Genomic DNA, 12,809 nt, shown 5'->3' with positions numbered 1-12,809 from the left:
TGCAGAGATATACCATGTTTTATCCTTGCATACTTGGGCTGTTTCCACCTTTAGCTCCTGTGAATAGCACAGCTATGAACATCTGTGTACAAGTTTATATCTGTATTCCTGTTTTCAGTGTCCTTGGGTAAGTACCCAGAAGTAAAATATCAGGTACCTAGGAGTTGGGCCATCAGGTAATGCTACATTTAATTTATTGAGAAACTGCCAAATGTTTCCCACAGACGCTACACCATTTTATATACCCACCAGCAATGTACAAGGATTACAATTCCTCCACAACCTCGTCAATGTTTTCCATTTTTAAAATATAGCCATTCATGGAGTTCCTGTCATGGCGCAACAGAAATGAATCCAACTAGGAAACATGAGGTTGCAGGTTCAATCCCTTGTCTCCTCAGTGGGTTAAGGATCTGGTGTTGTCGTGAGCTGCGGTGTAGGTTGCAAATGCGGCTCAGAACTAGCTCCAACTCGACCTCTAGCCTGGGAACCTCCATATGCTGCGGGAGCAGCACTGAAAAGAAAGAGAGAGAGAAAAAAAAAAAAAAATATATATATATATATACATATACAGCCATTCTTATGGATGTGAAATGGTGTCACACAGTGGTTCAATTTGTATTTCCCTAATGACTAATGATGTTGAGCAGTTTTTTATATGCTTATTGTCCACTGTATATCTTCTATGGAGAAATGTCTATTCAAGTCCTTTGTCTATTTTTTTTTTTCCCACGGTACAGCATGGGGATCAAGTTACTCTTACATGCATACATTTTTTTCCCACCCTTTGTTCTGTTGCAGTATGAGTATCTAGACATAGTTCTCAATGCTACTCAGCAGGATCTCCTTGTAAACCTTTGTCTGTTTTTTAATTGGGCTGGCTCTCTACTATTGAGTTAAGAGTTCTTTAAGATATTAGACTCATCACATGATTTGCAAATATTTTCTCCCATTGTGTACACTCTTTTTGCTTTCCTGAAAATGTCATCTGATGCATCAAATTTTTTTTTTTTTTTTGGTCCTTTTGCCTTTTCTAGGGTGAATCCTGCAGCATATGGAGGTTCCCAGGCTAGGGGTCTAATTGGAGCTGCAGCTGCCGGCCTACGCCAGAGCCACAGCTACACCAGATCTGAGCCACGTCTGCATCCAACACCACAGCTCATGGCAACGTTGGATCCTCAACCCACTGAACAACCTCATCATTTCTAGTCGGATTCATTAACCACTGAGCCACGATGGGAATGCCTCAAAATTTTAATTTAGATGAAGTCCATCTACTTTTTTTCTTTTGTTGCTTGGACTTTTGTTGGAGTCATAGCTAAAACTCCACTGTAAAATCCAAGGTCATGCTTTATTTTGTGAATATTACAGTTTTAGAGCTTAAATGGAGATTTTTGATCCATTTTGAGTTAACTTATATTTGGCATGAGGTAAGGGGCAATTTCATCTTCTGCATATGGATATCAGATTGTCCCAGCACCATCTGTTAAAGACATAATTTTTTCCCTATTGAATGGGCTTGGTACTCTCGTCAAAAATCAATTGGCCATACCTGTAGGCACAAGAAAAAATGCTCCATATTGCTAGTTGTTACAGAAATGCAAATCAAAACCATAATAATGTACTACCTCACACCAGTCAGAATGGTCATCATTAAGAAGTCTACAAATAAAAAATGATGGAGGGGGTATAGAGAAAAGGGAAATCCTCCTACACTGTTTGGCACAACCACTATGGAAAACAGTATGACGATTCCTCAGAAAACTAAAAATAGAACCACCATATGATCCAGCAATCCCACTCTTGGGTGTATATCTGGACAAAAATCTAGTTTGAAAAGATACATCCGCCTCTATGTTCATTGCACCACTATTCACAATAGCCAACACATGGAAAAAACCTAAATGTCCACTGACAGATGAATGGATTAAGAAGATGTGGCACATCCATATAATGGAATACTACTCAGCCATACAAAAGAATGAAATAATGCCATTTGTAGCAACATGGATGCAATTAGAGATTATCATTCTAAGTGAAGAAAGTCAGAAAGAGAAAGACAAATACCATACAATATCACTTGTATGTGGAACCTAAAATATGGCACAAATGAACCTATCTACAAAACAGAAATAGAGTCACAGACACAGAAAACAGATTTGTGGTTGCCAAGAGGGAGGGGGAAAGGAGTGGGATGCACTGGGAGTTTGGGGTTAGTAGGTGCAAACTATTCGTTTAGAAAGGATAAACAACAAGGTCCTGCTGTACAGCACAGGGAACTATAATCAATCTCCTGGAACAGACATGATGGAAAAGAATATTTTAAAAAAGAACATATATATATATATATATATATATATATATATAGGATATGTATGTGTGTGTGTGTATATATAAATATTTTAAAAATGAGTCACTTTGCTGTATAGCAGAAATCGCCACAACATTGTAAATCAACTATATTTTAATTAAAAAAAATCAATTGGCCATAGAGATATGAGTTTACCTCTAGACTCTCAATATTCCGTTGGTCTATATGTTTATCCTTATGCCTGGTATAAGCTGAGTATTGGAGTGTTGTAGTAAGTTTTGAAATCTGGAAGTATGAGTCCTCAAATTTTGTGGTTTGTTTTCCTTCAAAAAAATTTTTTTTTTGGCTATTCCGGGTCCCTTATAATTTCTTATGAGTTTTGGGATTAACTTTTCCATTTCTGCAAAAAATGATGTTGGAATTTTGATACAGTATAGTACTTTTATAATCAGGAGAAAACTCACATGAATCCATTTTTTTCCAGAGAGGAATTGGATGGGTGGAATTAGTTTATGGCAAGTATCCAAAGTATCCACTCATTTGCAGGTAGAATTTGGGGACAGTGGCTCATCAGATGATGAAGAGGAATAACGTTATAATAGAATGGGAGTTCCCACTGTGGCACAACGGGATCAGCAGCATCTCTGCAATGCCAGCATACAGGTTCAATCCTTGGCACAGCACAATGAGATAAAAAGGCTAAGTGTTCCTGCAGCTGTGGCATAGGTTGCAACTGTGGCTTGGATCTGATCCATGGCCCAGGAACTCCATATGCCATGGGGAGACCAAAAAAAGAAGAATATGAAGAAAACATTAGGATAGGATGGAAAACATCCCCTCTAATATTCAAATTGGCTATCTAATGGCCTGCTTAGATACCACACTCGTACCTACAATGCTGTATGTGGAGAAAACAATATGCTAAAATCCACTGCACTGTGTACTCTAAAAGGGGATTTGAATTACATTTCAATAACACAAGGATTCTAAAAAAAGAGAGGCAATATCAGAAGCATCAAAAGCAACTGTCTGATTCACCTTCTCCACGTGAATATCGCAAGGGTATAACATGGGCTCATTCATCACTAGTGCTGTTCCAGCTCTTGGCTTTGTGACATGTGATGGAACTGCACTGCTTTGTCTCTTCTGAAGTTAGATGTAGTCACAGAATTTGCCTTGCTCAATGTAATTAGACACTTTTAGAGCTTGTGTGTGATTCGCAATCTCACATTCCCACTGCTGTGGCCATCAGGGAAGCCTGCTTGGAGATGAAGCCTATTGTTTGTCCTGAGTGACTATAAGGAGCAGAATCCTGTGTATCTACAGTGGACATAAGACATGAACAAGAAATAACTGAGATTTGGGGGGTTGTTTGCTGCTGTTAGCCACCCTGACAGATGCAGGATGAAAGCACCATTCGGAGTCTAGTTACCATGAGGAGGTCACTCTCAGAGTCTAAGTAAGAGGGATTAAGGGTGGAGCACATGAAAAGCATTTCAGGTTACATGTGTAAAATACTATGTAAGAATGTACTCAGAATATTTTCCTTGTGTGGCTCTATCACATAGGGCTTCACAATGGGCTCACTTCCATTCACGGGTTCTAGTAACCACATAAGGAATTTAAATGTATTAACTGTTCTCTTCTAGAAAAGAAAGGACACTGTTTGGCAAATGGGATGATCATGTATAACAGAGCTGTATGGTCTCCAGAGCCCTGCACTACCTGCCTTTGTTCGAATGGAAGAGTCCTTTGTGATGAAACCAAGTGCCACCCTCAGCTGTGCTCACGAACAGTTATACCTGAAGGAGAATGCTGCCCTGTCTGCTCTGATACTGGTACAAATTTTTTTAGCCCAAACAAAATATCACATGTGGTTTAGTCTTTAACTTCCATCTGTTTTTATTGTCACTACTTGAAGTTTTAAATTACGAAAAACTAGTCACTAGGGCACAATGATGGAAACATGGAAATTATTTGGGAAATTGTATGATAGGGGAGAGAAATAAAACACCGTGGCTTTAGAATACTACACCTATTTGAATGGGTAAACTCAGAACAGATCACATTCCACTTTTGACTCTCAGCATTACAGATGTAGTGACAGAATTTACACAACAAACAGCTCTCACATTTCTTAGTATGCATGAAGAGCTCGGCTTAGTTCCTTACATGCATTATCTCAGTTAATTCAACTCAATGTGTTTATCATTATCAAGCCAAATGAAGAACATATGGGAACAAAGGGAGGAAAGGTTTGCATTTGGGGAGAAGAAAGCCCAATTCTCCCAGTTTGTGTGGTCAGCACTGCTCAGGTAATCCCAGGGAAGTATCTTGGGAAAAGAAAGGCCAACTCTCCTAGTCTGTGTGGTCATCACTGCTCAGGTAATCCCAGGAGAGTAAGGGCCATGGCCTGGAGCAGTGGCTTTCTTTTGTGGCAGTGCTGGGTCCAGAAGAGGCTTGCAGGCTCCTCACTGTCCCTGATCCTATGAGGCTCATACCTGATGGAGAAAAGGACTCTTGGGGGAGGCCTAGCCAATAGCTTATGAAATAAATAAACAAACGTGTTAAATAACGTGATGGGATGGGATAGAGATGTTTTCTATTGTCTATGATCAAGGTAGATTGTTTCTATACACAAAGGAGGATCACAGGGCAGTTAACTACAAAAGTCTCCTTGCAGGAAGAACTTTAGAGTATTTAAGCACTGTTTTGGTGTATACGACCAATTATTTTACTAAGACATTATGATTTTTAAAAATGTTAAAAAAATAAAGTTTTTAAGGAAACTGACTCCTTTGGAGAGGAAACATAAGGTTTATAAAGGCAAGATCCAGAAATTTTCAGACATTTTTCAAAGGACTTGAACTATTATTCTCGAAATGCTGTGGTACTTTTCCAAAATAACCACTTGGATATACAGGAAAGATTTTAAATGTTTCAGTATGATAGCTTTATTTTCCTTTTGCTAATTTTTTCCTATTCTCCTTTTGCATGTTCTCTCAGCGATGTGAATAAAATAACTTACAGACTTTATAATATATACTGAATTGAAATCTGAAGTAATTCCTTCAAATAATTATATTTTAAGTTCTTTCTTTGGGTGATTTATGTATGGTATTAAATAAATGCATGGAGATGATTAAGTACATTTTTATATTTTGATGAAAGAAAATCTATGTTTTGAACTCACTTTCCCCTAAAACTTTTCATTCAGAGGATGAATCTGAAGTCTGGTCTTTGTTAAGTCTTCCCCACTTTCTGCCAAAGATAATAACAGCTAAATACAAATGCACATAAACTTTCTACTATTATGTATTTTTATCCTATCATCATGGAATAATAAGAAATACTCTTGTGCATATGTCTTGATTACAACACCATTTAAATCTGGAACGTTTTCCATAGGTCTCAAACAGTAAGAATGATTTAAGTACAGAGTCTGGGTGGGAAAGAGAAGAAAATTTTCTATAATTCTAAAAGTTCAGAGGATGCTCTTAGGCCCTGAAAGAAAATCAGACAAATAAATCTATAAACAAAGGCCGATTTCAAGACCATAAAGTATACATCTGTTTTACTTTTTTATGTCTGACTGTATAAATTCTTACATTTATCAATAATTCCAATTAACTGAACAGTATCTATTATAAAGGTATCACATCTAATTATATTACAATCTCACAGAGGACTGCTTACCATTTTGCAACATATGGTAATATTATTCCCTCTTTAGTCACCAGGTAGCATGGTACTTTAGTAAAAATAAGTATTAAGTCTCAAAAGTAAAATAAGAAGTCTCTATAACATCTTACAAAACTGAAATAAAGTTTGTTTATTGTTATTAAAATTGCTGTACAACTATAAATGTAATAAAATTCACTGAGTAATAAAAAACTATTCAAGCAAAAATTTCAAGATGCACTTCATGTCATACATCTGGAGGGAATAATATTTACTAACCTCATTTTCACTATGATTTTTCCTTTTATTAATACCACAACTTGCCCCTGCTGTCTTCTCCTTACGTGGTCAGTAGCCTCCGATTTGCTACTCAGTAGTATAGCATTAAATGACAGAACTGAATTTTCTGGTGATTCTTCAGAACAAAGAGAACGTAACAATTTACTTCATAAGCAACAGCCGCCTTCTTGGGTGGAAATGGATCAAGTAATGAGAAAAGAGCAACACCAATATGAGGAAGATGAAGAAGAAATTAAACAAGTTGAAGAGAAGGAGCAAAAGAAAAATACCCCTAGACGTGGAGACTGGGGGATACCTTCCAAGGAGGGGCAGAGCAGAGAAGCGGGAGAGCAGAGACCTGCAGGGGAAGGGAGGCAGGCCCATCAACACAGAAACCCAGCAAGGGAGACTGAGGAGGCAGAAGAAGAGGATGAGGAAGACGAGGATGAGGACCTGGACGAAGATACCATCAGAGGAGATGTCTTCAGGATGTCCTCTCAACGCCGAGTCCCAGCTACTCCCAGAGGCACCCCACCTCTGCCGAGCAGGTGCTCTCTGTCCTACAAAACCATATCCTGTATCAGTGCTGACCTCACACAGATACCACCACTGAGAGCACCAGAGATAACAAGTTTGGAGCTTGTTGGTAAGAAATGTTGACGTCTTGTTTTTTTCCGTGCTTAATTCTCATTGCCCTATGAACGTTATATTCTAATTTCATAATATAAATTGACCTCAAACAGACCAATTTCACAATCTTTAAGCATATCAGCTTTGCAGAGACAGGCATTTACTGCAGAACAGCAGTTAGGTACAAAGCAAATCATGACTTCCCGCTGACTTTTTTCTTAAGTAAGCTGTATGAGGTACAACTTACATATAGTAAAACTTCTTAGTGTGTAATTCTTTGAATTTTTACAAATGTATATAGTCATGTAGTCACTAGCAAATCAGGATCTAACATTTCCTTCACCTCCCCAAATCCCCTCTTGCTCCTCTTTTCCCCAGCCCTGATGTGTTCTGTCTCCACAGTACCTTTTCCAGTATGTCACAGAAATGGAATCATACAATATGTCGTCTTTTCAGTTGGGCTTCTTTCACTTATTATAATACTTCAAAGAGCTACCCACGTTGTTGTGTTCACCAGTAGCTCATTCCTCCTTACTTTTGAGTTCTGTTGTTTGGATGGACCACAGGTACCAGCCAGACATAAGGGTTATTTCCAGTTTGGTGCAACCATGCACACAGATTCTATAAACATCCATATACAGAGGTCTGTGTAGACCTAAGTTATCTTTTCCCTAGGGTATATACCCAGGAGTGGGATGGCCGAGTGATATAATAAAAGCATATTTAACTTTGTAAGAAACTACCAAACAGTTCTTTAAACTGGCTTTGACATTCCTGCCAGTAATACTGGAGAGTTCCTGCTGTTTTCCCCCTTGTTTTAGCCATTGAAGTAGACATGGAGTAGTCCAGACCTTTTGCCCATATTCTTACAGGGCAGAAAGAGATCTGAGTGGAGGAATAGCAGGATGGATATGTGTGTGAGGCTGTCTGGTAGGGAGACTGGGCTAGTGGATGAGCCTGGGTATTCATTTGAGTGATAAGGCCCATGCTGGCGGTGGCTCTGAAGAAGTAGGGATGAGAGAATCTGAGTGGGGTTTCAGATGTGTCTTGGGGGACATAAACTACCATAGAAATAATAAGTAATCATGTAAATAAATACACAAAAGACACAGTCTGATACCTTGGTCCAGGATGGCCAGTCTGTAATAGGACACTTCTGGTGTAATGGCCTTCCTACCATCACGTTCTCATGACCTCTTAAGGAGTTCCTCTCATACCCAGAGCCTCGTGCTTCAGCAATGCCCCCTCCTTCTGTGGCTTCCATGCCAGGTGTGCTTTGCTGGGGAAAAAACCCAATTTGTGAAAGTCTAAAGTCTTATGCAAGATGAATGACCTGTTCCTTGGTTTTATAGGAAGGTCACCACATGGTTTTTACAGTACTCATCATTTCTGGTGGGTAATTTCCTGGGTTTAAAATCATTGTCTACTATACTTAACTAAAACCCCATAAATTTAAGGCATGCAGGAAATACTATGGACTGAAGTCATAGGAATTATAACATAAGATCTGGAGGCAATCTGAGAGATTATCTCCCTAAGCTTCTTATTTAGAGGAAACTTATGCTCAGAAAAAGTGATATGCTCTAGATTTCTTTGATAAAAAAAATAGGGTTTTGGTCCAGGGTCTAGGAAATGGTAATGGTTAAACATGAAGAACTATAAAAATCAGTTTCTATATCACCTTCCATAAATATATTTTTGCTGTAAAATGCATAATGCTAACAGAATTTTCTAGCAAAACCACATCCTGGTTGTTTTAAGCAACTTCATCTAAAACATGATGTATTTACTATAGCATGACAAATCCTTAGGATGAAAATTTTGACCATATGAAATAATCTAGTCCCAGTCTTGTTTTTTTTTCTTCTTCTAAACACTCATTTCCTTATATAATATATACTGTCCATGCTATATGTATTGCCTTTTCCTCCAGATAAAGCTCTCTTTTTCTATCTATGCTTGTGTACTTATACTTGGATTTATAGGCACAAAAGCCTAAAACACAACTGCTGCATGTCCTAGGCAATTCTATTACCTCCATTCCGGATGAAGCATTTAATGGATTACCGAATTTGGAAAGGCTTGATCTGAGCAAAAATAACATCACGTCTTCAGGCATAGGGCCAAAAGCATTCAAGGTAAATATACTCTCTGATTTTTAACAGTCCATCTGGACAGCTTTCCTTTGACTCGCTCTGGCTGCAAGTGGAGATGCAGAAGGAAGGAAAATGGTTTAATGGAAATTTCTCCTAAGAAAGTCTCTGATGTTCCTAAACTGTAGTCTAGTTTTATATTGAGTATAAATTACATAGTCTGTTGTTTTACGTGTTTCTAGCTGTTTTTTCTATGCTTTGCCCTTAACATACCCATAAGAGTAAAAACGAAAAAACTAATGTTTTGAATTTATAGAGGAGTTCCTCCAAGCAGCTGAAAACATGCTGAAATATGGTCTCTTAGTACATGTGGTATTTCTGAAAAAAGGAGAACTTATCTGGAAATGCTATTAGTATTTTCAGGCCAGCAAGACAAAAGCTTCCTTATTTTGTGCTCTCTGCAAAATCTGATAAAGGATATTTCAACAGAAGGGGGTTCTGGAAAAACAAATGGGCTCAAATGAAAATTATCATGAGGACAGGTTGGAGAAAGAGGGAAAGAGAAAACACAGGAAAGAGCACAGAATAAATCACTGAAAGACAGATTTAACTTAAATTCTTTTCTAAAAGAGAGAAAAGAGTATCAAGGACTTTCAGAGAAACAAAGGCAGAAGAAAGGAGGCATCTGTGTGTGTAAACAAACAAATATTCATAAATGCATGTGCTTAAAGAGGCCCAAGTAAAACATGTTACATTCCAGGAGATCAAAGTTTAACTGCTTGGATAGTCTTCTGTTTACTTTTTGGACAAATCATTGACTTCTTAGAGCTCAGTTTCCGGTTCTCATTTAGATTCTGGGCTGTAGACACCTGGTGTCTACCATCATATCACAGACCTGGAGTCCTGCCTCATGCTAGCTGTGCTTCTGATAGAATAACAGTTGGGACTTGTACATTTCCTGTGTTTGATCAAAAAAGAGGAAACTGTAGGGAATTACCTCTTTTTTTGTTTGGGATTCTCTGTCCCATTTCCAAACTGCTGAAATTGACTCTGAGCACCAATGAGGTAAATCATTCTGCAACTTTAGTAGTGCAAGTTAGTTTGGCCAAGGAGCACGTAACTACAAATGGGGAAATGCACTCACCAGACAGTCAAAACTGTTTGGGTACCATCTAGAAACAGTTTGTGACATTTGTAGCATTTAATTTTGAAGAATTTCCACAATAATTAGTGCAATTTTACGACTCTGGTTCTTAGTACAGATAGAAAACTTAGGTTTATAAATACATTGAAAGGATTCAAGTTACTGTCTCCTTAGCATATATGACAGATTCAGATTATTGTATGATTTAAAGAACTTTGTGTCAACTGCTGAAAAGGTGAAAATCTAATATCTAGGAAAATATGACTGATTCAGTGGCAATAGAAGGTTTTTCTTGCCTAATAAAGGCAAAATAAAAATACAGGTATGAGTGTGATGCAAAGTCACCAAATGCGGTTTGCTGAAAACACCAGGGAATGTTATTAGCAGGACCAGCGCCTATCTGGCAGAGAGGATATGGAGATCCTTGTCTTTGTGAGACTTTAGTAATCACTGCAAACTGACCATTAAATGATATATATGACTGTACAACCATGACAAGATAAAAAAGTAATTTTGAGATTTGCTTTTTAAGCTTCTAAAGAATTTAATGCGCCTGAATATGGATGGAAACAATTTGGTAGCGATTCCTTCAGGATTACCATCTACATTAGAAGAACTTAAAATCAATGACAACAATCTTCAGGTTATCGATGAAGAAAGTTTATCAGGTATTCAACATTTTGCTTTATGATATGTGTCCTTACAACAACCTTTCTTCTATAGCTGTGTGGAAATTTTATTTGCAAATATTGCTAAATGAATAGCCAGTAAAATTTTTTAGGTCGTGCTGCTAAGTTGATAAAGCTTATTTTAAAGATTGACTGGTGAAAATTTTAAAAATGTATTTTAAACTGCCAATTATCTTTAAAAAAAGTATTCTATAAAAACAAAACTTTCAGTGATTTCAGGTTTTCATCATTCACAATAACAATATCTGAACTACAAACTCATAATATCCTGAGTTACATTAATATTCCCCATACAGCCATGTGTCTTAGTACTGTATTCATACTGATGTTTTGGTGGTTGTTAGTGATGATAACACAGTAGCACTACGTGTCGAATGGGTCTCCTTCATCACCCTTAGATGTTCAGTACTTCCACTGCCTTCACACATTTTGCTATTTTGTCACATGTTGGAATTTGAGAATTCTGTATAAAATATAAGTAAATGAACATTCTATGTAAGGCTGAGAGGCTATCCTACAATCAGGGTACACAAACGTTAGCATGTGTTCTCTACAGCAGTCACTTTGACCGTGACTGTCTTGTTCCTGAGAAAGTTGCTCCGGCATTTCTGGCACTTGTGTGTCAATGAGGTAAACGTACCTTACAGAGCAAGACGAGTACGTGCATGGGTGTATGGTTGCCATGACAGCCTGGCTTTCCTGTAGGTGGGTTTTAGTGAAGGTGCCCTGCATTCTGTATGTTTAATATAATATAATTTAATTATATTATATTTAATATATAATTTAATATAATATAATTTAATATAATTGGATTGTGTCTGGACTGAGATAATTGAAGTTGTCATATTATGCGCTTTGTATAAAAGAGGCAGTATTATATTTCCCTTTTCACAAGTCGTAGTTAATGTCTTTGATCAGATTATATGCTTCTTTAAAGCAAAGCTTTTCTAATTTTTCTTTTTATCTTCCTAACAGTCTAGTGTAGCTCTTGAGGAATAATGCTTGACATTTTTTGTTTATTTGATTTGAAATATATTTATTGTGTTAATGTGGATAAGCCCAGCCTTTAAAGGATTAAAACAATTCAATTATTTCCTTTCACTCCTCAAAAAAATTCATAAGGACAAAACAGTTCTGGTGATGGGAAAAAAAACAATAATGAGAATGCCAAATCTGAGGATTACGGAGTTATGGACATACTCTATTTCCAGATGGATTTCAGGGTACACATGAAAAACAATAAACACAAATTTCGAAGGGCTTTTGTCATATGGAAAAGACATTAGAAGGTTCAATCTCTAACAGCTAGGTGAAACAGACCAAAGGAACACTTAACTTAAAACAAGTGTTCTAATGGGCTGTGTGTCAACTACATGTGAGATAAAACTGTGCTATCAAAATGACATATAAGTCCTTAATTGGAAGGTGCTCTCACACATTCCTTCAACTGCTTCTCCACACGTACTACTGCCTCATGAAAAAGTTTCCTTATCCCCGAGGGCTGACTGTGATCCAGGGTGAACTGGCTTCCTACTCCCTCCCTTGCTCCACAGTCTGAGCACCTCAGAGGCTTCAGCCTTGTGCAGGCGGTCAGTGAGGAGGCTTTGCACTGTCGTTTTGGCCAGAGAGGCCCCTGCAATCTGCGTGGCCTGAGAACCCTCTTCTGTCTGGGCTGTGTTCACAGCACTGCTCCAATCTAGTCTCTTGGGTACTGGGTTCTAAGTTCTGCTTCAATGCTGACCCCTCAGCTCCTGTGAGTCCCATAGCAGTGGATGGTCAGGCTGGCTGGCAGTGAGCAAGGCAAGTCCGAGCTTAAGCCACCGCCAGGGCTGTGATACTCCTCATTCTGGGTGGAAACTGCTGACTTGACCATTAGTGGCCTGTAGCACTTCTGGTGTCTTCCTCATGACCTTTCAAATTCTACAGAGTTCCAGAGAAGTGGGCAAGAAGGGCATCCCAGGGAGAGAAGAAGCAGTGTGTAC

General features: G+C 38.1%; 2 protein-coding genes across 12 annotated transcripts in view; one reads left to right on the top strand and one right to left on the bottom strand.

Moving 5' to 3' along the window:
• Window positions 1-12,809, bottom strand: part of CENPP (centromere protein P) — a 255,157-nt gene that overhangs the window by 76,827 nt on the left and 165,521 nt on the right.
• The window catches only part of ECM2 (extracellular matrix protein 2), a 38,411-nt gene that overhangs the window by 11,867 nt on the left and 13,735 nt on the right, over window positions 1-12,809 (top strand). For 2 of the 6 annotated variants that reach the window (XM_021086993.2, XM_021086994.2), the window contains 4 exons: window positions 3,961-4,149; window positions 6,414-6,917; window positions 8,924-9,039; window positions 10,671-10,806. In XM_021086993.2, coding sequence (XP_020942652.1) covers window positions 3,961-4,149; window positions 6,414-6,917; window positions 8,924-9,039; window positions 10,671-10,806 — 945 coding nt within the window. Of the gene's footprint in view, window positions 1-3,960; window positions 4,150-6,344; window positions 6,918-8,923; window positions 9,040-10,670; window positions 10,807-12,809 lie in introns of all 6 variants that reach the window. The other 4 variants (XM_013995777.3, XM_013995778.3, XM_021086991.2 and 1 more) reach the window with 2 other exon arrangements.

This window comes from Sus scrofa, chromosome 3 (assembly GCF_054392235.1).
Source record: "Sus scrofa isolate SSC_HxYL_T2T_F1_AM1 chromosome 3, Sscrofa_HxYL_maternal_Yorkshire_Landrace_v2.0, whole genome shotgun sequence".
Taxonomy (NCBI): Eukaryota; Metazoa; Chordata; class Mammalia; order Artiodactyla; family Suidae; genus Sus; species Sus scrofa.
The sequence above is the reverse complement of the archived record's forward strand: the minus strand, read 5'-3'. Positions and strand labels throughout refer to the sequence as shown.